This window comes from Mus pahari, chromosome 14 (assembly GCF_900095145.1).
Source record: "Mus pahari chromosome 14, PAHARI_EIJ_v1.1, whole genome shotgun sequence".
NCBI classification, from domain to species: domain Eukaryota; kingdom Metazoa; phylum Chordata; class Mammalia; order Rodentia; family Muridae; genus Mus; species Mus pahari.
In genome coordinates this window covers 23,135,506-23,160,524 of record NC_034603.1, presented here as the reverse complement: position 1 = coordinate 23,160,524, position 25,019 = coordinate 23,135,506, and the positions used below count along the sequence as shown (strand labels likewise).

The 25,019-nt window shown below is 46.0% G+C and overlaps 1 protein-coding gene across 2 annotated transcripts in view; it reads left to right on the top strand.

Moving 5' to 3' along the window:
- Slc36a3 (solute carrier family 36 member 3) overlaps positions 1-23,825 on the top strand; it is a 27,403-nt gene extending 3,578 nt beyond the window's left edge. The window contains exons 4-12 of one of the 2 annotated variants that reach the window (XM_029546343.1): positions 1,712-1,816; positions 2,304-2,392; positions 5,756-5,851; positions 11,117-11,201; positions 13,063-13,281; positions 17,294-17,389; positions 19,136-19,302; positions 22,868-23,037; positions 23,479-23,825. In XM_029546343.1, the coding sequence (XP_029402203.1) occupies positions 2,352-2,392; positions 5,756-5,851; positions 11,117-11,201; positions 13,063-13,281; positions 17,294-17,389; positions 19,136-19,302; positions 22,868-23,037; positions 23,479-23,747 (1,143 nt within the window). In that variant the 5' untranslated portion in view covers positions 1,712-1,816; positions 2,304-2,351 and the 3' untranslated portion in view covers positions 23,748-23,825. The remainder of the gene's footprint in view (positions 1-1,711; positions 1,817-2,303; positions 2,393-5,755; positions 5,852-11,116; positions 11,202-13,062; positions 13,282-17,293; positions 17,390-19,135; positions 19,303-22,867; positions 23,038-23,478) is intronic. The other variant, XM_021213190.2, reaches the window with a different exon arrangement.
- Positions 23,826-25,019: the final 1,194 nt, after the last annotated feature.

Sequence of the window (25,019 nt, the reverse complement as noted above, 5' to 3'; positions counted from 1 at the left end):
CCTGGCTGTCCTGGAACTCACTTTGTAGACCAGGCTCACCTTGAACTCAGAAATCCGCCTGCCTCTGCCTCCCAAGTGCTGGGATTAAAGGCGTGCGCCACCACCGCCTGGCCATCACTGTCTTAGATCCAACCAGGAAGCACGCTGAGCACTTCTGGAGAGGGCAGCCATTGCCCAGAATTGGGCTACACCTGCAAAATCCCATTCGCCACCCTCCTCTCCAGTCCCTGAGGTTTCATGTCACCCACCTCTCCTTTTACACTCCACTAACCTTGTCCTGTAAACTTGGATGTGAGTGACTCCTGTTTCATATCACCTGACAAGGCACCAAGCAGGGGGGCAAGGGGTTCTCCAGTTCAAGGCCAACTTAGACTGTGAAGTGAGTTTCAAGTAAGCCTGAGCCACATAGCAAGACTGTCCCGAGAAGAAAAGCAAAACCCACAAGGGCCAAGGACGTGGCTTAGTCAAAGACTGGTTGCATGAAGCCCTGGGTTCGATTCTATGCACTGAGAAATAACAATAAGGATAATAGCATCAGATGGTGTGTGAGACAGGGGCTAGGCATGGGAAGGAGGATGTCCCCACCAGTGCCCATGGCCCCTACACCCAGTGGATGCTACCTCCTGACTTAGGCTTCCTTTCAGAATCTGTACTGTGTTCTACAACCATGAAGGCTGCAGCTTACATGCACACATCCTTAAGGAGCTTGCAAAAGTCTGACACACTTGCTCTGAGTCTGCAATAGCGAACCACATGACTCTCCTTTCTCCCCACAGTCCCGCTCTGGTGACCTGCACACAGAAAGCCCCAGCAGTGCCCATAGGGTTGGGGAGATGCCACGTGTAAGATTTCTTTTCAGTCAGCTCGTCTTCTCCAGGTTTCATAAGCGGCCCCTTGCTTCCTCCCATCTGACTTCTGATGGGTTCCAGCCAGAGGGAGGACCTCTCCTTCGGAGTTCTCTAGGTTCTAGATAGTTATCTGCAAAAGAGCCTTAAACCTCTGTAGCCTTGGCCATTGTCTCTGTTGGTGTATTCTGTAATTCCCTGCTAGCTCTTTAGACTGTCCACTTTGCCTCGTAGGAGTGTGCCTGGCCCCAAGGATTAAAGGTTGTAAACAAGACAAGAGGTTCTGCCAATGTGGAGGCTGCCTCCTAGTGGGACTTAACAACACTCTTGACTATGTATGTGTTTCTTTGTGACAAAATAATGTCACCCAGGGCACATCTATAAAGTTACATTATGCCCTTCCAGTCGTAGCCAAAGGACTGTGGTTCAAATCAACTTTGCTTCTTCAAAGAGACAAGCAGGCTCGATGGGGCAGTGATGCTCAACTGGGAAGAGTGTTCTAAACCAGCTTCCACCCCTCCCCCTGATAGTCTGCAATGTCCAGGAACAGTTAAGGTCCCTGCCAAGGGGTGAAGCCACACCCTGCATCCTGCATTACACAGAGTGGCTCAAACTGGCCTCAACAGACTCACCTGCCAGTGTCCCTGAGGCCTGCAGATTAACCATCATCAGAGAAGGCCACTGCATCACAAAAAACAAAAAACAAACAAAAAAAAACCCTTTGGTCTTTAGGATCTTAGGAGAGTGGGGGCTAGGTATGTAAAGGAGTTAAATTTACCATGGGGGATTCTGGAAGAATATATTTGGAGGTAAATGAAAAAAAAAGGTCTGGGTTGTATGGAATGGCGACTCTTTGTTCCTGGAAGGATTCTAGCCAGTGTGGGGCAGCCCCTCAGCAGTGACACTAAATAGGATCCTGGGAAAGAGGACATTGAGCTGACAGTTCATCATGAATAACTTCCAGTTAGTAGGTAAGTTAGCTGTTTGGTTGAATGGTTGGTTGGTTGGTTGGTTGGTTGGTTGGTTGGTTGGTTGGTTGGTTGGTTGGTTGGTTGGTTGGTTGGTGTACCCATTGGTTGCTTGGCTGGCTGGTTAGATGATTGGCTTGGATGGTTATGTAGTTGGTTAATTATCTGATTGGTTAGATAACTGGCTGGTTGGTTGGCTGGTTGGTTGATTGTAGCTCAAACTGGCCTCAAACTCACAATGATCCTTCTTTCTCAGCCTAAGTGCTGGCATTATTGGCATGCGTCTCCATATGCAGCAAGTTTTCTGCCTGCTTGGGTCAGTGCCAGGATGGAATCCAGGATGGTAACCATGTGTACCAAGCCCTCACCACTGAGCTACATGCCCAGCTAGAGATTCTTAATTCTAAGAGTCCTAGTGTCCAGACTGCACGAGCGAGGCCGTGGGTGTGGCCAGCTTCCATCTCACTGTTTTCCTGTCCCGTTCCTCCAGGTGGGGCCTGTCAGCCTCTTGGCCATCGGGGTGCTCACAGTGCACTGTATGGATATCCTGCTGAACTGTGCCTGCCATCTCACTCAGAGGTCAGAGCCCACAGCTATCACCCCATGGACCCCATCCCAGGGCCACTTCTCCGGGCTAGCACCGCTCCTTCTCTAGATTTTTTCCAGAGGTTGGCAAAGGGATTTTGGAAGAGTCTTGGACATAAACTGTTATACTTTGAGGAGTCACATAGGCTTTTGTGTCTGAACGTTTGGTCCAGCTATGTGGCACTGTTTGAGAAGGCTATGGAAGTTAGGAGGTAGAGCTTGTGGGAAGAAGTGGGCCTTATGCTTCCTCTCCACTCTCTAGTTTTCTGGTGGGAGGAGCACCAGGTTCACACTGCTACCCCATAAACTCTACCATGGCTTTCTTATCGAAGTAGACTGTATCGCCTCAGAGTGAGACAGAATAAACTCTTCCTCCCTTAAGTTGCTTCCTGCCAGATGTTTGGACTGCAACAGAAATCAGGCAGGCCTGAAGATCTATGGTTAGAGGCTTTCCTAGTATGTATGAGCCCCTGGTTTCTGTTCCCATCACCTCCAAAAGAAGCTCAGATGGTGTCTTGGTGTAGATTCAATTTTGCAGCCAGTGAATTAGAAACCACTCTGGCTCCCACAGCCCACTGGGCCCCCCTCTTCTCACCTAGAGGCACCAAAGGTAGCAAAATATGTAAAAGTGCCCTATGGACTACTGAGTATGTGTAGGATCCTCAGACATCCTCTTGGTTCGTTCGGGATTATGAGTTTTGGGGTTTTTTAAATCTGTATATATGTGTGTACCTTCATGGGTTAATGTGTACCCATGAAGTCCAAAGAAAGCATCAGATCCCCCTGATTGTTGTGAGCCACCATGTGGGTTCTAAGTCCTCTATAAAAGCAGTACGTGCTCTTAGCCACTAAGCTATCTCTTCAGCCCCCCCCCCCTTTTTGAATCAGGGTCTCATGTAGCCCAGGTTTGCCTCTAAGTCACTATACAGCTGAAGATGACTTTGAATTCCTGATCTTCCTGACTCCACATCCCAAGTTCTAGTAACCAAGTCATGTGATCCCATGCCCCTTTAATGTGGTGCTGGGGATCGAACCCAGGCAAGCACTCCACCAAGTGAGCTACAGCCCCATGCCCTTCTTCTTTTCTTCTCCCTGCTGCAATACAGGTACTTTGTTGGGGCCACTAGCCCCCCCCTGCCAACCCCCCCAGGGGGGGGGAAAACCCTTTTCAAGGCAAGTTAATAAAAATGGAAAAGACAGCAATGATATGAGCAGTTTGCAATTGCTTCAGTCATTAAATGCACATCTAGTGAGCCGGAGCGATGGCTCAGCGGTTGGAAGAGCATCCTTCTCTTCAAAAGGATCCAAGTTCAGTTCCAGCGCCCGCATAGATAGCACACGGCTGCCTGTAACTCCAGTTTCAGGGGATCCAATGCACTCTTCTGGCTTCCTCTAGCACCTAAACTCACGTGCATGTACTCTCACCCAGACACAGGCATATACATCTGAAATCTTAACATGAGAACCACTGCAAGCTGGAGAGGCGTCTCAGTGCTTTCTCTCTCACTGACAGTGCAGAATACCGAGCTCCTCAGTATTCAATACTGAAGCCACCCCCATGACATCCAGGTCCAAGTCTGTCCTAGGAAGTGAGCAAAGGCCTTATACAAAAGTCAAGGCAGGGTAACCCAGAGGCTGAGGCAAAAGGATTGCCAGTTCCAGGCCAGCCTGGGCTATATCATGAGCATTCTTGAAGCAAGGATATAAAGTAAAGATTTGCATGGACTGGGGACAAAGCTCCGTGGTAGGACACTTGCTTGGCTTGCAAGTTCAGTCTCCAAGTCTCGTTAAAAGCCAAATAAAAAGAAGCCAAATAATGGATGTGCCTGGAGCATGTGCTGGTCAGAGCACCCTTTCACCTCGTAAAACCTGTCACATGGCAGAGTTTTGCTCATTCAGCAGTGATGTAAATGGTTCAATTCGGTTGAGCCGTGGGTTTTGCAAGATTTCTGTACTCCTTCCAGGAACATCCTGGAACAGAAACTGTTTTTATTCCTATTTTACAGATACCCCTCCAAGTCACACACATGGGAAATGGTAGAGTGGTCTTTGATGACCTGCCTGACTTTTTTTTTTTAATTAGTTCTTTTTAAAGTTCATACAAAGTAATTTATGTGAAATGTAATATTCTCCTTCCTTCCCCAATTCCTTCCAGATCTGCTCTCTTCCCTACCCTCCCAATTCCTTTCCCTTCCTTCCTCCCTTCCTCCCTTCCTCCCTTCCTCCCTTCCTCCCTTCCTCCCTTCCTCCCTTCCTCCCTTCCTCCCTTCCTCCCTTCCTCCCTTNCCTTCCTCCCTTCCTCCCTTCCTCCCTTCCTCCCTTCCTCCCTTCCTCCCTTCCTCCCTTCCTCCCTTCCTCCCTTCCTCCCTTCCTCCCTTCCTCCTTTCCTCCCTTCCTCCCTCCTTCTCTCCCTCCCTCCCTTCCTTCCATTATCAAGCCACTCTTAACCTCCAGTGACTCTCTGAAAGTCCTCTTCCTGAGCCTCAGGTCCTCCTCATACCTCCTGCAAGCACCAACCTGCTTGTTGCATCTGACTGGTTTTCCCTCTCACTGAGGCTCTTTTGTTTTTCTCTGACACAAACATTTAAGAACAATGATCTTTTATCTGACTGGGCATTTTCTTCCATTTTTTGTTTTGGTAACTTCCCAAACTGTCTTTAACTCTTTATGTAGTCCAGTACGGACTGGATCACTGGATCTCCTGCATCTACCTCCAGAGTCCTGGGACCGGCAGGCACACTTAAGTCCTAAACCCCTCCTCCCAGTCCCCCCAGCCCTGCAGTTAGCACTGTGCACGTGTTATCTGGCCAGCAGCTGCCCCTCCCTGTTCCCACCCAGAACCAGGAGGGTCCTACTACAGAGCCACCTGCTCCCCTTAGAAGAGAAGGGATTGCTTTCGCCTTTGCCAGGGCTCCCAAATCTCAGTGTAAACCAAGACAGTTCCTGGCTGGCCACGCCCACGCTGCCTCTTCCTCCATCTCCTCTCCTGCTTTGCTTATTTAACCCAAAGCACAGAGACTGCTTATTCCCAGAGGACGAAACCAAAGCATGCTGCCTGTAGGAAGGTCAGAGTATTTCCAGCTGCACAGGTTCTAGGCCATCCTTGGCTACATGAGACCCTGTGCCCGCACCCCGCCCCCAAAAAACCCACCACCACCAACAACAAAAAAAGCATAAATGCATAAAAATCGTACAAACAAGTAAACTCGTGAACGTTGCATGCGTGCTGTCATTATTAGAGAGTTCACAGAACACTCCTCACTAACACACAAACACACAATAGTCCCCAGCTTAGGCCCGTGCTGGACCTTTAGCAAAAGTGTGTCAACTTAAGCACCCTTTGTCCTTTCACCCTAGGCTGCAGAGGAGTTTTGTGAACTATGAAGAGACCACAATGTACAGCCTGGAAACGTGTCCAAGTTCTTGGCTGAGGACGCACTCCGTGTGGGGCAGGTACTGGTCACACGTATAACACTCACAGTGATGAAACCCTGAGAGAATCCCCCATCTTCCCCGTCTTTATGTCTGCTCACACAAGGGTTTTATTTTAAACGATTTTATTTTATATTTAATTATATGTATCTGTGTGTCTCTATGTGAGCATGCGCCTATGACTGCAAGTTCCCCTAGGAGGCCAGAAAAGAGCATCAGATCCATGGGAGCTGGAGGTACAGGTGGTTGCAAGTCCCCTGATGTAGGTGCTGGGAACTGAACCCAGGTCCTCTGCAAGAGCATAATGTGCTCTTAGCCACTGAGCCACCTCTCCAGCCCCTGCTTTCACAGTGTTTTGTTTGTTTTTGTTTTTGTTTTTAAGTAAATAGGCTATTTTTTGGCAACTATCAAGCAAGATACAGTATCTCCCCACTGCCCCAGTCCCACCTCCTTCTTCACCTTAGTACACCAAGATGCATGTGAGCAGGAAAGGGCATGTGTTAATTGCTTTTCTTTTCTTTTCTTTTCTTTTCTTTTCTTTTCTTTTTTTTTTTTTTTTTTTTTTTTTTTTTTTTTTTTTTTTTTTTTTTTTTTTTTTGAAAGAAAAAGACAAGAACACATGTAGCCAGGGTGACCTTGAACTACCTAAGGTGCCAAGCGAGGTGTTGAACTTCCCATATATACGCTGGGTTAATGCACAAATTGAAGCCTCATAAACCCGGCTAGAACTCTACCAGCTGGGGTCCAGCTTGAGCCCTAGTTCATTTAATGTTTTTTTGTAGGTTATCTAGAATTATATGTGTAACCTTGAAATTCATTTTGCTTACTGGCTTGCTTATTTGTTTGTTTGAGATAGTGTTTCCTGCATACCAGGCTGGCTTCAAACATGTTCTGTAGCCCCACTTTAACCCTATTCTCCTGATCCTCTCCCCCTTCTTCCCAAGTGCCTGGCATGACCTCCACAACTAGCCTGAAAATGGATCTTTTTTTATCTAACAGTTTATCAATCAGGGTCCTGATGCTGCAACAGAGTATCTGAGGAAAGTGATCTGAGGAAGAGAGGGTTTATCCCAGCTCATTGTTCTAGGGGATTAGAGTCTATAACAGTACTAGGAAAGGCACTACAAGTAGGACAAGAGGCAGCTGGTTACACTGTGTCCACAGTCAGGAAGCAGAGAGAAACCATGCAGGTGCTCAACTTACTTTCTCCTCTTTATTCAGTCCGGGCTCCAGTACAAAGAATGGTACTTCCCATGTCCAGGGTGGGTGTTCCCACCTCAATCAACCTAGTCTATTGGTCTTTGTTTTATTTTTTGAAACAGAATCTCTCTACCCAGCACAGTCCTCACTGTTCTAGAACTCACTATGTAGACCAGGCTGGCCTCAAACGTGAAGAGATCCAACTGCCTCTGCCTTCTGAGTGCTGGGATTAAAGACATGTGCCACCATGCCCGGCCAGTCAACTTATTCGAGAATGTCTCTCACAGACATGCCCAAAATTTGTTTTCCTTGTGATTCTAGCCTGTCAATTTAACAGCAGAAATCAATCATCATGGACAATATTCCTCTTATTTTTCCCCATCTTGGGTCACATAAACACATCTCATCATTTGAAGGTTCACAGTGTTCTCTGGTAGGAATGATCACTTTGTTTTAGATAATCACTCCCCTCCTGATGGACATTAAGCTCTCTCCCTTTGTTGTAGGGGCAAAAACCTAGAAACCACTCAGCCCGACCAAGTGTCTGTATTAAACCTGCTGGCACTGCCCAGGGAGAGACAGAGCAGCCCCTGATGTATAGTACAAGGAGTTTTTAGAGACATAGTTGCAAGCAAGCATTTAACAAGAGCAAAGAACAAGCAGTTAGCTGCGGTATTTGAACCCAGAGTTTCTAGAACAGGGTTGAGTGCTTTCCTGTGGGACACTTCAGGGCAGTGTATAGAAACCAAAGATGGCTTCAGCTGATACTTGATGGAGAAACCTTTGCCCCATTACACCTTGTTTGGGACTTCAGGGAGAGAATTCACTGTCCTAGAAAAATGGGGTAACCAGAGCTCTCACAATAACACATAAAAGCTACAGAAGTTAATGGTGAGCCAGTCCTGGTAGCACAGGACTGTCCTGCCACTGTCCTAGATAGCTTTAATTGTCAATCTGACACAGGCTCGAAAGGAAAGCCTAAATTGAGGAGTTGTCTAGATCGGGTTGGTTTGTAATTGTTTTGACTGTTAATTGATGTAGTAGAGCCCAGCCCACAACACCATTCTCTGGGTTTATTTAAGAAAGCTAGTTAATTATGAGCTTTCGAAGAAGCATTCTCCCATGAGTTCTGCTTCGGGTCCTTACTCTGTGCTCCAGTCCTGACTTTCCTCAGTGTAGGACCTTGAGAGCAAGCTGGGGGTGGAAGACTGAATTAACCCCTTCCTCTCCTATGTTGCTTTTGGTCAGAGTGTTTTGTCACAACAACAGAAGAAGCTAGGACAGCCACCTTTCTGAAAGGCTGTCAGAGATACACAGAGCTCAAAGCCTGCCTGAAGTCAAGACACAGTGATGTAGGGAGACCCCTGTGCCAGGATTTTAAAAGTGTTAGGCATGTAGTTTTCAGCAGCATGGCTGGAGGCCCTGGGTTAGATCTTCAACACACACACACACACACACACACACACACACACACACACGCTGATGGTGTTCAAAATGCTTTTCTGTTTAAGCATCCCTTATCATCTTATCAATCTTGAATAGGACTCCAGGGTGAGATTTCCCTGCCCTAGAAAGATGGGCTGACCAGAGCTCTCACAATAAAATAACACATAAAAGGTACAAAAGACCTTGATAATGGTGGAACAAAGACATCCCAAAACCTTCCTTGCAACCTTCTCGGACAGTCCTTCAGGCAGTGAGTCAACACCTCAGCAGCTGCGGTGCCCTCCACACTGCCTCCTCAGCTCCTCACACTCCTCAGTCGGCATGTGTCAATATCAGCAGATGAGGTCAGGATCTGTGCCTGATGATGTCTTCAGTAGATACGTAGGGCAGTAGTAGCCTGTGACGTCACTGTATCTATGCCTCTTGAAATGGAAAATTATACAGCTCAGAGAAGGCAACCAAGTCATTCAAAGCCACACAGGAATGTATTGTCAGAGCAAAGACTAGAACTTGAGATGTCTACTTTCCCCCTACCAGGATTCCATTTTTCTCATTTCTTTGGAGATCAGTAACTGCAGAAATTTAGAAATACTCAGGGAAGGGAGTCTCACTTCAACCAGAGATTCTTCTTTTTCAGTGCACTGAGAGGATCTCAGAGGCTTGAGTAAGAACCACTTCCTCACATAGATAACAATCCCTGATGCTCAGGCTTTAGATGGAAAACCGGTGTTAAACTTTATAAAGGAGAGAGCCCTGGTGCCCCTGCCCAGGGCATCAAGCTGAGCACCTAGCAACCCATGTCACAGGTGTCTTGTGATACAATGGAGGACATAAAGATCCACTCTGAAATTCTTTTACCAGAAAAATCAGCAAAGAAATTTCATCTAATCAAACCTTTTTGGCCTGAGACCGGCTCACAAGAAACACTCAGGGATGGGAGACCAACATAAATGATGCATGAGAAAGTCAGCCCAGCCCAGAACATAGGCTATGACAACTGGACAGATGGTCTGGCAACTCCTTACCTCCAAAAGGTAAAAAGTTGCAAGGATGTAACTCAAAGGTAGAGCACCTGCCTAGCCCGCATGAAGTTCTGAGTTCAATTCCTGGTACCAGAAAACAAACAGCAAACAGAAACCCACAGCAGGAAGAATGATGTCATTTTTCAAATTGAAGAGCTGTAATTGAGTGCGATGCATAGGCTTGCTTGGGTCCAACTTTATAGTGGGTGTGGGAGGAGGTACATGAAAAAAAGGGGAGACCCTAAACCACAGGACAACAGACCATTGTCTCCAGTGTATTGAAAGAGAAACAGAGTGTCATGCCTTTGTCATCTGCCCAATGACTCTCTTCTGGAGGAAGAAGTCACACAAACATACCATGTTGACAGTTTATAAGAAGACCAGCCTGAACTCTCCAAAATGACCTGATGAAAAACCAATGCAAATGCATGCAAAAATATTCCACATGGAAAAAAAAAGGCAAAAGAGGTACAGCCAAACACAACATAAAGCTTTGGAAAATTTTTAACAAAAAATAAAAGTTAAGTCAGACACAGTGGCAAACCTGCAGTCCCAGCACTTGGGAGGTAGAGGCAGGAGAATCAGGAATTCAGGGGCAGCCTGGGCTATATATGAAGTTTAAAGCTAGCCTTGGCTATGTGAGACTATGCCTTCCCCCCCCCAAAGAAAAAGATATTTGTAGGATAATTAAAATATATAAATTACATATTTGATGTTAGTTGATTTCAGTCTATTAAAAATTAAGAGAAATCTGCCTAAGGTATTTCAAGTAGATATTTCAGAAATTATCATTGAAATAAACTGAGTGCTTTTGGGGAGTGTGGTGGGTGTGTGTGTGTGTGTGTGTGTGTGTGTGTGTGTGTGTGTGTTGTGACTATAATACCCAGAATGAAATTCAAGGCCAAAGGTAGCTACAAATGAATTTCATTAGAGTGAATGGATATGGGTGGTTGTGATAACACCAGCATTATCAGAATAGAGGCAAGAAAATCAGGCTTTCAAGGTCATACTACTTGGCTATCTGGCTAATCAGAGGCCAGCCTGGGCTCCACAAGGCCCTATCTCAAAAAACAAACTAACTCTCTAAGGCCAGAGTTTATGGCTGTTAATTTCTCTTGTACTACCAACTTTTTCTGAGGGTCGGACATTTCTCAAAATAAAACCATCAGAAATAATTGTTTTGAAAAGGAAATCCACCAGGCAGTGGTGGCGCACACCCTTAATCCCAGCACTTGGGAGGCAGAAGCAGGCAGATTTCTGAGTTTGAGGCCAGCCTGGTCTATAGAGTGAGTTCCAGGACAGCCAGGGCTACACAGAGAAACCCTGTCTCAAAAAAAAAAAAAAAAAAAAAAGGCTGGAGAGATGCCTCAGCGGTTAGAAGCACTGACTGCTCTCTTCCAAAGGTCCTGAGTTCAAATCCCAGCAACCACATGGTGGCTCACAACCATCCATAATGAGATCTGATGCCCTCTTTGGTGCGGCTGAAGACAGCTACAGTGTACTTACATATAATAAATAAATAAATCTTTGGGGAAAAAAAGAGAGAGAGAAAAGAAAAAGAAAATGAAACCCATCCTAAACAGTAACTTCTTTCCCTCGTCCTCCTCTTCCTTCCCAGGTACATCGTGAGCTTCCTGCTGATCATCACTCAGCTGGGCTTCTGCAGCGTGTATTTCATGTTCATGGCAGACAACTTACAGCAGGTAAAGAGAGGTCTTCTGGGCAGAATGGGAGGAGAGCAGATCTCCCGATGCTGGGGCTGTTAGTGGCACCACAGCAACCGAGCCTGTCTGCCCATATTAGACCACAGTTAGGACCAGAGCAAAGCCCAACCAACCCCTAACCTTCAGGCTGGAAAGCATCTCAGGTTGTCACATCCAAGATGTCTAACGAGCTGTCACCTTCCCCTCATCTCGGTTCCTAACAAAAACAAGTCAGACAGAGCCTTCTTTTCCTATGGCTTTGTGAGACAGAGGAACACACCCAACCAGGCAGGAAGAACAGTGAGCCTTGTAACAGAGGGACTGCTTGAGCAGAGGATGCTCAGTGCTCAGCCCCACCCTGCTTCACCCACAAAGTCTAAAAAAGGATGTGCTTATGAAACAGAAAGCCCTTTCTAGTCATGTGAGCAGGGAAACCACCACTTCCCAGGGAAGAAGAGAGCATTGTGCCTTTGGGTTTCACGATGCTCCATGTTTCCCATCGTCAGAATCACATGCACTACAGTGAAAGCGGTTAGGTTTGCCCAGTAAAATGCAGGACACCCAAAAGCAGACGCAGAGGTTCACGAACATCCATAACTCCAACATTTGGAAAATAGAAGCAGAATGATCAAAAGTTCAAGGTCCCAGGACAGCCAGGGCTACACGGAGAAACCCTGCCTTGAAAAACCAAAACCCAAACCAAACAAAACACCCCAAAACAAACAAACAAAAAAGTTCAAGGTCATTCTCAGCAAGGCTGAGGCCAACTCTGAAGGATACATGAGACCCTGTCTGAAGGGATGACTCATTCAGTAAATTGCTTGTCTTGCCAGCCCAAGGGCCTAGGTACCATCTCCCAGGACCCCCATATTAAAGAAGAAAAAAAAAAAGTCAGGCTTGGGCTAGAGAGGTGGCTCAGCAGTTAAGAGAACCAAGTCCTCTTCCAAGGGTCCTGAGTTCAATTCCCACCAACCACACGGTGGTTCATGACTTCACGACTATCTGTAGTGGGGTTCGATGCCCTCTTCTGGTGTGTCTGAATACATGGCCTGCAGCTGTAATTCATTGTCGAGGAGGTAGGGCCAGATGGATACCTGCAGCTCACTGGAGGCCCAGCCTAGCCTAACCTGCCCAGTACCAGGCTAATGAGAGACCCTCTCTCAAAGCAAGGAGGGCCACACCTGAGTGACATTACTGATTTTGTCCTCTGGAGCCCCCATCTCCACCAGGAACACACGCATGCGTGCAGAGACACACAGAAGACACGCATCGATGGGGCTGAGGCGATGGATCAGTAGTTAAGAGCATTTGTTGTTCTTTTGGAGGATCTGGACCTGGGCTCCGTTCCCAGCACCCACATGGTGGTTCACAGCCACCTGAAACTCCAGCTCTAGGGGACCTGAATTCCTTTTTTGGCCTCTTCCAGGATTAGGCATGTACATGATGTATAGGCAAAACATTTCATACAAATAAAATTAAATCAATCTAAAAATGTCTTAAGGATTCATTTATTTTATGTGCATGAATGTTTTGCCTGCATAAATATATGTGCACTACAGATTCATGAAAGTCAGAAGAAGGTACTGGCACTCCTGGAACTGTGAGCCACAGTGTGGTACTGGGAATTAAACTCATGTCCTCTGAAAGAGCAACCAGTGATTTTTTTTTTTTTTTTGCCACTGAGCTGTCCCTCTAGCACTGAAAAAAAGACATCTGGCTATACTGAAACGTCACACAAGCTGTGAATAATGTCTTTTCTGCTGTGGCAGTAAGTTTTCAGTCCATGAGCTGAAATCCTAATTGAAATGACTCTCAGTGATTCACAACTGATGCACCACCTTTCCCTGTGTCGTTCTGGCAGATCGTGGAAGAAGCCCACTTCACCTCCAATGTCTGCCAGCCGAGGCAGAGCCTGGTAATGACCTCTATCCTGGATACTCGCTTCTATATGCTCACCATCCTGCCCTTCCTCATCCTGCTGGTGCTCATCCAGAACCCACAGGTGCTGTCCATCTTCTCTACCTTGGCCACCATCACCACCCTGAGCAGCCTGGCTCTGATCTTCGAGTATCTCATCCAGGTCTGAAACCACAGAGAAGAGGGGCAGGGTCCAGGGTTTCTGAGGTGGAAAGGTGAAGATGAGGAAGGTGGCCGGTCCCCAGCTCTGAGCCTAGGTGATTTCTAAAAACACTTCTGTCCCACAAGCTAGGCATCACTATCATCTACATCCTCATCTTCGGCATCATGGTCACATCCAATAACAGTGAGTCGTTGGGAATTTAGTTGCTGAATGCTTTCTGTGGTCCAGTGTGTGCAAGAAGCTGGGATTTTTGTGGCTCAATAATAAGAGATAAAGAAGGATGTTACATTCTCCATTGGTTCAACAAATAACAAGAACTACCACAGCAGGGATACGGGGAGAGGGTTCAGTGGGTAAAGTGCTTGCTGCCCTAGCATGAGGGCCTGAGTTCCCACCCCCAGTATCCACATGACAGCCTAGCACAATGGAGCACACAATGTAACCCTAGAACTGTGAGAGTGGAAGGTGGGTGGGGGTTCACTGGCCAGGTTCAATAAGAGACTCAAAAAAATAAGGTGGAGAAGTATAGGGGAGACATCAGATATTGACCTCTGGCCTCCACATGCACTGGCATGGGTACACACACACACACACACACACACACACACACACACACACACACCATGGAGATACAGCACTGGTCAGTGGACAGGAACCATATAGCAGCTGGATTCAGATCTTTGCCTCAAAGCCTGAGGCCCTGAGTTCCATACCCAGCCCCCACAGAGATGTGTAGGGGAGGACTGACTCCCACAAGTTATCTTGTAATCTCCACATGCATACCATGGCACATAAGCCCACCCTGCCCCTCCACAATAAAATGAATGTATCTAAAAAGTTTTAAAAGAGAATATATACAGTGAAGGAATTTGATCTACTTGGTATGAAAGCTGTTGCACGATTTCCTGGATTTTCAAAGTAAAACAACCAAAAAATACCATCTCTATCCCAATTTCCAGAAAAGGACACTGAGGGGCAGAAGCAGCAGGCAAGCAGAGCTTTCCGATTGGGCCAACTGGTTTACCTCCCATCCCTGGCACTAACATCCCACCATTGTTGCTTCATTTCTTTGATCATGAAAGTCTTTGGAATTATACTAGTATCCTGTTGCTGCTATAACAACCACAGATCCAGAAGTTGGGGGGCAGATTGTTTGTTTGTTTGTTGTAAACAGTCTCATGTAGTCCAGACTGACTTTGTAGCTAAGGATGACCTTGAGTTTCTTTTCTACTTCCCAAGTGCTAGACTTATAGACTTATATCATGACACCCAACTTAGGCTGTGCTGGAGACTGAACACAGGGCTTTGTGCCTGTTAGGCACTCTACCAACTGAGGTATAAGCCAAGGTATTTTTTAAAATTGTTTTTGTTTTGCTTTTATTTTCTTTGGTTTCAAGGTATTTTTCTTTCTTTCTTTTTTTGTTTATTTGTTTGTTTTTGTTTTTGTTTTTGTTTGAGACAGGGTTTCTCTGTGTAGCCCTGCCTGTCCTGGAACTCACTCTGTACACCAGGCTGGCCTCGAACTCAGAAATCCACCTGCCTCTGCCTCCCAAGTGCTGGGCTTAAAGGCGTGCACCACTACTGCCCGGCACTCAAGGTACTTTTCTTGAAACAGGGTTTCATGAAGCCCGGGCTGGCTTCAAACTCTTTAAGTATTGGAGGATGATCTTGAACTTCTGTTCTTGCTGCTTCCACCTCTCAAGAGCTGAGTTTACAGGCATGTGCCACCATGTTTTGATTTATGCAGAACTGAGGACTAACTCAATTCTTCATACATTCTAGGCAAGCACTCTACCAACTAAACTACATCTCCAGCCTTAAAATGATAAAGATTCCTTCTAAGATGCTAGAGATTTTACTGAGCCACCTCATCAGGGATCAGCAGGGCTATATCCTTTTCCAGAGGTTCTAAGAGAGAGTCTGCTTTCTCGCCTTTTCCAACATACCTTGGTCTGTGTTCCTTCCACGGTTAGTCAGCAACACTAGGCTAAGTCTTCCCTTGCTATAGTCTTATGTCCTCTTCCATTCCTCTCTTCCTCTTTTAAGAACCAGTATCTGATGCATATAATTCAAGTTAATCTTCTTGAGTAAGGTCGTCAGTTTAGCATCCTAAATTCCTTTTGAAAACTAAGTACTCTCATCAAGAATGGTAACATGCACCCATAAACCTAGGACTTGGAAAGTTATGGCAGGAAGATAGCTTGGTCTACATAGCAAAAACCTAATTCAAAAACAAAACAAAATATAATCTGACTAATGTGGGGGACCACACACCTTTAACCTCAGTTATTAGAAAGTAGAGTCAAGCCAATCTCTATGAGTTTGAGGCCAACCTGGTCTACACAGTGAATTTTAGGGCAGCCAGGGCTATATACGGAGACATGTCTGCCAACCAATCAATCAACCAATCAATCATTAGCAGGGCAGCCTGAGCTACATAGAGAGACTATCCCAACAAATAAACTTATTTAAGCAGCATCATCTGCTTACAGGATTTAGGCTGAGGGCATCTTTGAGAAGCCGTTATCCTACCCACCACAGAAATCTAGTATTAATCACTTCTTACTTGGCTATAGAGCAAGTTTGAAGCCAGCTTGGGCTACTTGATACAATGACACAAATAAATTATCACTCTGTGTCTTTGATGGCTACTGTATTGACTGCACAGCCCTGAAGGGAATGATGGGGAAGAGGTGTTAAAGGGCAGGAACAGGGGACACGCACTCTTACCTGGCCTGAGGAGTAGCTTGCAGATTAACTTTGGGCAACTTCCTTCTTCCACTGTACTGTCTGCTCCATATTTAAGATGAGAAGACTTCCTATAGCCCCCAGGTAGAAGAAGTAGACAAACAAACTACACACAGAGAAGTAGGAGAAAGAATAGAATATTACTTATCATTAAAGAAAATGAGAGGGCTGGTGAGATGGCTCAGTGGGTAAGAGCACCCGACTGCTCTTCCGAAGGTCCGGAGTTCAAATCCCAGCAACCACATGGTGGCTCACAACCATCCCTAACAAGATCTGACACCCTCTTCTGGAGTGTCTGAAGACAGCTACAGTGTACTTAGATATAATAAATAAATAAATCTTAAAAAAAAAAAAAAAGAAAAGAAAAGAAGAAATTGAGAGGATTTTTTTAAGATTTATTTTCTGTGTGTATCTCTCTCTCTCTCTCTCTCTCTCTCTGTGTGTGTGTGTGTGTGTGTGTGTGTGTGTGTGTGTGTGTGTGTCAGAGTACCTGGAGCTACAGTTATAGATAGTTGTGAGCTGCCTAAACGATAGTCCTCTAGAAGATAAGGAAGTGCTCTTAACCCCTGGGACATCTCTCCAAGGCCAGGAATGAGATTCTAATAAATGCAATAATGGTGCACGAACCTTAAAATACACTAAGCTAAGTGAAATAAGTCAAACGCAAAAAATGGTACAAGCCCCTACTGACAGGCATTAGAACAGCCATGTTCATATAAACAGAACACACACATCGGTTGCTAAGAGGTGGAGAACAAAGAATTAGAGTTTCAGTTTGAGTTGGTAAGAAATTTCTGGTGATGAACAATAGTGATATGAATGTCTGAGTGAATATACTCAGTGTGTAAAATGACTAAATGGAAAATGTGATGTTATCTTACCACAATAAATTAGACTAAGTAATTAAATTGAACTTAGTAAATAAATTAGACTAAGGATGTGGCCAAATGGGTAGAGTGCTCACCTAGCATGCTGGAAAACTGGGTTTCCATCTGCAACACTGCATAAAACCATACCAGGTAGTGCACACCTGTAATCCCAGCACCAGGGGAGGGGGGGGGCAGTGCAGGCGGAGGCAGGAGGATTAGGAATTCAAGATTATCTTCAGGAATAGCCTGGGCTGCATGAGAGTGTCTCAAAAGAAGTTGACTAAAACAATTTTTAAAAGATAAGACAGTAAGAAGGTGCTTCACACTGTTTCTGTCAGCAGACACAGCCTGAGGTGACCTCCTCTCGAAAAGCCAACGCCCTTCCTCTTTTTCAGACCCCACACCACAGCAACCTGCCCCTGGTTGCAAACTGGAAGACTTTCTTGTTGTTCTTTGGCACGGCTATCTTCACCTTTGAAGGCGTGGGGATGGTAAGAAGGACGAGGTGTCTCACAGGAGGTCCAGCTGTGATTCCCCATGTCACCCTACCAGTGTTGTGGGCAATGCAGCCCAATTCTCTCCCGGTGAAAGGAAAATCTGTACTGCCAAGGGCACCTCCCAACCCTGACCACACCCCAAGCTCCCGAGGCAAAGATGGAGAATTTACTAATCAGCTCACACTGGGAACAGTGTTGGGGCAATGGCAAGCCTAAGACAAGATGAAGGGGGAAGTTAGCATATGGAGGAGGTGTGGCCATGTGGAGGGGTGTGGTCATAAGGTTGATGTGATGTGGAGGGCGTGGCCACCTGGTGTGGCTTTCGGGAGGTGTGGCTGTGTGCAGCTTGTAGCTCTGTGGAGTGGTGATATGAATGATCTAGCCCTGTAGAGAGATGTGGCTCTGTGGAGGGTGTGGTTATGTGGCCTTGTGGAAGGGTGTGGCCTTGTGGGGGTGTGGCCTTGTGGAGGGGCATGACCTTGTGGAGGGGGTCCCTACTATCTACTAGAACAACACCTGTGCCCACAAGGGAACCTAACAGAAGCCATCTAGGAAAGGCTATAGCAGCAAGTGTGTTTCCTGGAGATGGCCCACCATTCTGCATAGCTGTAATGGTGCACTCTGAAGAGGCACGGCCCCAGAGACTCGCTCCCAGGGTTGCTTCTCGCTGCTGATATGCCTCTCTTGCCATTATTACATACCCTAATGATTCTTGGGCATCGGTCCACCCTATTGGGCAAATTTCCTGCAGATCACCATGAAAATGAATTTTCATGAATTAATGCTGTTTAGAGGAATTGATGACTTTATAGAATTCCTGATTTAATTCGAATAATTTTAGGAAGAAAGTTTAAGGAGATGGTTTTAGTTGTTTCACCAGAAAGATGTAATAAAGTAAGAATCAAAAATAGAACGTGCCCCCTTCTCATAGAATAGTAAGTAAAATCTATGTAATAAGGAATGCAATGAGCTTTCATAAGTTACAGTAAGGAGAGAAACAGACTTGGGGCAGATTTGTGATCAAGGAAAAACATACATTCTAGGTCAGGTCCAAGGATGAGACCACAGGGCTGCACTATGATGAAGCAAGGCCATGTGATACTGTTGCTTTGAACTTACTATCAACTCTGTAACTCCCCTTTTGTGTAACATTTCATCTATGAGGTAATTTTATAAAGAACTTCTGTCTAAGAAGGTATAAAAAAGTCTGAGAGAAGAAATAAAGTGTGGCTTTTGAGGCTCTGCACCATCCACCAAGTGTGTGTGTGTGTGTGTGTGTGTGTGTGTGTGTGTGTATGTGTGTGTGTGTGTGTGTGTGTGTGTGCCTGACATTTTTATTTCCTTCCTTTTCTTTTCTCTCTGGCTCACAAAGAATTAATGAACTCTAAGCCTCTCACCTGGCCAGTGAGGGGCCCTTGAGCCAGAGAGAAAAGAGTTCAAATAATTAATCCTTTTTTTGCTTGCTCCCTTGCTGATATCAGCAGGAGTTAAGTTGCCAGCAGCCAGTGGCTTTTGGGCATGGAATAGCAAGAGTTAAAGAAAGAATTAAATATTCAGAATAGCAAAGAGTTTCAGAAAGAGTTAAATTGTCAAAAGTAAGCAGCTTTTAGCCATGCAATATTTCCTCAACTGCCTTTCTCAGGGAACTGGATGCCAGGAAGCCCCACCCCCAGGAACCTGTACAACCCCACACTACGGCCACTTCTCTCCACCTTGTCTTTCCCAACCTTTTGCTTCTAGGTTCTGCCTCTCAAAAGCCAGATGAAGAGCCCAAAGCAGTTTCCCGCCGTGCTGTATCTGGGGATGTCCTTTGTCATCTTCCTCTACATCTTCCTGGGGACTCTGGGCTACATGAAGTTTGGAACAGACACTCAGGCCAGCATCACCCTCAACTTGCCCATTTGCTGGTAGGAAGCTGACACCTCAGGTGGGACAGGGAGGCATGGGAGGTGACCCTTGGCGACAGCATGGCACACGTGAAACAGTTAACCTTTAGCAGAAGAAGTGAACCGTTGGCGGCCATGTTAACTGTGATCGTGGGTGAGTTTGAGGACCGGCACTGTGCTCCCTCTCAGTATCAGCAGCCTTAAGCTTTATCATTGAGGATCCCATGGAGCAAAGGAAAATGTCCACATTAGAGGCTTTTGGTGACCTTTCCAGCTCACACTGTCTAGGAGCGCTGGAGACTTGAGTACAAGTTTGACAGAGGTCCTGAGATGAGTGATGTAGAGCTGCTGAGCAAACAGAAAGTGAAAACTCCACAGTAGAGCATTCGTGCGGATTGTCTGAGGCCCTAGGTTGGATGATGATGATGATGACGACAATGATGACGGTGATCATGACAAATTTAAATATTTTGTGTGAGATGGGTTCTCATGTATCCCAGAATAACCTCAAACTTCCTTTGTAGCCAAAGCTAGCCTTGAATGCTTCAGCCAACCTGCCTCTGCTTCCCAAGAACTGGGATTATAGGCATGCACCACAGTACCTGGCAATAAATATATAAATAAATAAATAAATAAATAAATAAATAAATAAATAAATGTAGGCATGTACCACAGATGGACTGCTACTTAGGCCAGAGCATCCCCAGATAGAACTCAGCCTGGAGTCTGTGCCTTCAGCCATGGATTCCCTCACCCACCCACCCATTTACCCAGGAAACGGCTGTAGGCAGGATCTCTAGAGGAGGTGTAGGACTCCTACTGACTAAGTACTTGTTCTAAAGCTAATTAATGGGAGCCACATTCTGGTTCCTCTATGGCTGTGGGCAAGCTTCCCACCCTTCTGTACAGAAAGGCTTACACATGTGCCTTTTCGTATCAGTCAGGACAGCTTCATGATGCTGCCACCCGTAACTCTTGGTTCACACCACCGTGGGGCAGGCTCTCGTTTGAATGGGCCAGCCACAACTAGAGTATTGCTGGCAACAGAGCCCTTGAATGCCACCTGCGCTTCCCAAGCATCCTGTGCTTAAACGTCAAACTTCAGCTAAAAAGGCTCTCACTTCCCACCCCAGGCAAGGAAACCTTTGATGGGCAACATGAATAATGACTGCACTCTCTGGCAGCAATTGCTTGCTTTAATATACAGAAAATACTTAGAAAACTGCTGGGCACACAGCAAGCTCTGGATTATCAACTGTTATCATGGTTATGGGTCATCACAGCCTTGGGCTTTTTCAAGTGGGTGGGGTGATGGTGGCATCCAGGTTTCCCAAAGCCAGAGCAGTAGAAAGAGGACAATGTCACCAGCCCCACCCTCCTCGCTGGGCTCTGCCAATAACCAGATGAAATCATGAATATGGAATTCTTTGAAGTTGTGCCTTAATTTATGCAATCAAGATGTCTTAATATGCTGTTCTTCTTGGCTGATTGCGCTTCGTCTAGCTGTCCTGGCAGAGCCTTTTCATTCCGGGGGTGGCAGCTAAATACATGGGCAGTGAACTCCAGTCAGTATGAGTGAGCGAGTATGAGTGAGCAGAGGAAAGGAATTCACTCTTGAGGGAAGTCTTGAATGGACGGGGTTGATGGGGATATAAAAAGTCACAATTTTATAAGCAAAAAAAAAAGGAGAAAATATTCAAAACCTACAAAATAAATGCCAGGTTTTTTTTTTGTTTGTTTTTAAATACAATTTGGGGTCTGAATGGATAACTCAGTTAAGTGCTTGCTTGCCACAGAAGCACCAGGCTTGAGTTTGACCTTCAGTGCTCACATAAAAATCTGGGTTTAGAGGGATATGCTTTGCTCTCCTAGCACTGGAGAGGTGGAGATAGGCAGATTCATAGAGTGTGCTGGTCAGTCAGCCAGCCAAGTCACACATGAGAATCCCAGGGCATACTAAGAGACCCCTTGTCAAATACAAGCTCGACACCCCTACATGCCTGCACACATGTGTACATATGCATACAGGAACACACAATACATAGTACAATATCAGAGACTGAAATGATTCACACACTGTACTAGGACATTAAGAGGGCAGTATGTCAGTAGGCATCAAAATTTAAGATCATAGCTGGGGCCTGATGCATACATAGCTCAGTGGTATGTATAGCTCATAGGTAGCTGAGTGCTTACCTAGCAGGCACAAGGTCCTGGGTTCAAGTCCCAGCGCTTATAAACCCTGCCACTAATCCCAACATTTGACAAATGAAATCTGGAGATCAAGGTCATTCTTGGCTGCATATCAACCTTGAAGGATGGGGACACAGGATGAGAAGACCTGAAAAGAAAAAATCATTTTCTACTTCTGGGGTTAATGTGTAGATAATGTACATATTCCTGTGTAGATGTGTGTGGTGTCTGTTAGGATAAGCAGATATGTGGGTGTGTGCCATATATGCTGCTAAGATGGGCAGACATAAGATACATGGCATGTATCGGGGGTGCTGAGATGTGCAGACATAGGAAGAGATAGTCTTTGCTGCATTGTTTCTTGGCAAAAGACAGAATAATCTAAGTTTCCCATTAACTGTTGACTAGTTGAAAAACTAAAAAATCTCTGTGCTGTTAAACAAGAGCACCAGGCATGCGTACTCACAGGGAAAAACAAACAAGAAGGATTTGTTTATCTATTGTCTCGAGACCGGATCTTGCTATATAGGCCTTCTTGACCTGGAACTCACAATGCATACCAACATGCATCAAACTTGTGGCAATCGTCCTGCCTGAGCCTCCCGGGTGCTGGGATCAGAGGCATGTGCCACCACACCCAAGCTTTCTGTTTGACAAAATAACAAAGGTCAGCAATTCATGGAGCTGTGCCACCGCGTATCTGAGGGCGTTGGGGTGACTCCCCCATTTTCTGTTTAAGACTGTAGGCTCAGGGCTGGAGAGATGGCTCAGTCAGTAAAATGCTTGTCACCCAAACATGAAGACCCAACTTAGAACCCTCAAGACCCATATAAAAGCTGGGCACAGTGACGCACATCGGTGACCCCCAAGTTCCTAAGTGGCATAGGCAGAGACAGAAGAATCCGTGGAAGTGTGTGGCGCAGCTAGCCTGACAAATGCAGCAGTGACAGAAGAGAGAGAGAGATGCCATCCCAAATACTGTAGAAGGCTAGGACAGACACTTGAGGTTGTCATTCAGCCCCCACATGTGATACGTGCACACACACACATTTGTAAGGAAATTTAAAAAGATTCTCTGTACACAGATTATTTCTAGAAAACTCTGAGGAAACTTCAGTGGGAATCGGGTGGGGACGATGGTCTTGCCTGTATGGCTGTTATACTGTGACTGTCCTATACACAGATCTGACATTTATAATTTTAAAATAAAAGATAAAGGTTCCTATGGCTTTGGAACCTCCTGGAATGTGTGCTTCCATAGGCCTCCCATGTCCCTTCTGAGGCAGTTTGACCCCCATCACTGTCTTCTGACCTGTGAGGGTTCTGATGAGTCTTGAGCCATCTTCCCCGAAGCCTGATGGCATCTCACTTCCTTTCAATGCTCTGCCTGCAGGCTGTACCAGTCGGTCAAGCTGATGTACTCTGTGGGCATCTTCTTCACCTATGCTCTCCAGTTCCATGTCCCAGCTGAGATCATCGTCCCCTATGTCATCTCAAGAGTGTCTGAGAACTGGGCTCTGTTCATAGACCTGACTGTCCGCACAGCCTTGGTCTGCCTGACCTGTGAGTAGTGAGGCGGTCATAGGTTTCTATGGTGCATGTCATACCTCAGAATAGTGCCTACCCAGCAGCCTTGGCTCTGCCGCTTGCCTCTGGGATCTATAAGATGCTTGACTCCTTGCTTCTCACGTTTCCATCTGAAACTGGTTCAGAAAACTATCACTGAGAGACCCTGTCTCAAGGGAATAATGTAGAATGATAGATGACAGAACAGGACACTTGATTCCCTTCTCTGGCTTCTACATTTACATGGGTACACACACACACACACACACACACAATTTTTTTCTCCCTACAAAAATGGTTCTTTTAAAAGATCACTGGGGGAGAGCCGGGGTCCAGAGCTGTGGTACCTGGCCGGATCGTTGAACTGCAAAGCCATGCTGTTGGGGGCTCCCCTCTTTGAGGCACACTCAGTGAGTCTATGTTCCTCTCTCCCTGCAGGTTTCTCAGCTGTTCTCATCCCCCGCCTGGACCTGGTCATATCCCTTGTGGGCTCTGTGAGCAGCAGCGCCCTGGCCCTCATCATCCCACCGCTGCTGGAGATCACCACGTTTTACTCTGAGAATATAAGCTGTGCCACCATTGTCAAGGACATCATGATCAGCATCCTGGGCCTCTTAGGGTGTGTACTTGGGACATACCAAGCCCTCTATGAGATGACCCAGCAGACCCACTTTTACATGGCCAACTCTACAAGGGTCCACATATAATTACCTATTTTTATTTGAATAGCTCTTCCTTTCCCCACCCTCTGTTGGATTCCCATTATATGTGTTCATCAAAATTCAGCATCTGTCTTTATTAGTGGCTTCTTTATCTTCTAAGAAGAACACGGGTGCGTGCTGACACCTGAGAAGCTCTGGTCTATTGGTCCTGGGGTTTTTGTACCTTGGAACTACAACCAGGTCAAACTTTTGATACTATCAGCCTCAAAAGGCCAGGTGAGGCCATGCATGCCTGTAGTTCCAGCAACAGAGGAAAAGGGAGGCAAGTGGATGCCAGAAGCTCCAGCCAAATCAGTGAGTTCAGGTTCACTGAGAGAGCCTGCCCTCAAAAACAAGGGAGAAGGCAATCAAGAACAAACACCTGATGTCAACCTCAGCCTCCACAAGCACATGTGTGCACAAGCACACACATATATACATACTGATAACTGCTTGTACAGAACGTGGGTGAGGCCCTAAGGTGACAACAACTGCTGCTCTTAGGGTTTCTACTGCTGGGAAGAGACACCATGACCATGGCAACTCTTATAAGGAAAACATTTCATTGGGGCTGGCCTTATAGTTCACAGGTTCAAATCTATTATCGTTATGGTGGAAAGCATGGTAGCGTGCATGAAGACATGGTGCTGAAGATGTAACTACATCTGGATCTGAAGGCAGGAGGAAAAAGAGTAAGTCACTGGGCCTGGCTTAAACATCTGAACCCTCAAAACCTGCCCCCAGTGACACACTTCCTCCAACAAGGACACACCTACTCCAACAAAACACACCTCCTAATAGTGTCACTCCCTGAGACTATGGGGCCGTTTGCATTCAAACCACCACATTCTACTCCCTGACCCCATATGCTTGTAGCCATACCATAATGAAAAATACATTTAGTCCAACTTCAAAAGTCCCCACAGTCTATAAGAGTCTCTGACTTCTTTAAAAGTTCAAAGTTCAAAGTCTCATCTGAGACTCATACAATTTCTTAACTGTAATCCCCCATAAAATCAAAATGAAAAAAACATTCCATGCTTCCAACGTATAACGAACAGCACAGGATCTACATTACCATTCCAAAAGGGAGGAGGAAGCAGAAGGAGGAAATATTGGACCAAAGCAAGGCTGAGACCAGCTGGGCAAACTCCACTCTTTGCATCTCTATTCTGTTGTCAAAGTGCTCTTCAGATCTCCGACTCCTTTCAGCTTTGTGGACTGCAACACACTTCTTTCTCTCTTGGGCTGGCATCTCCAACAATATAGGGTCTCGAA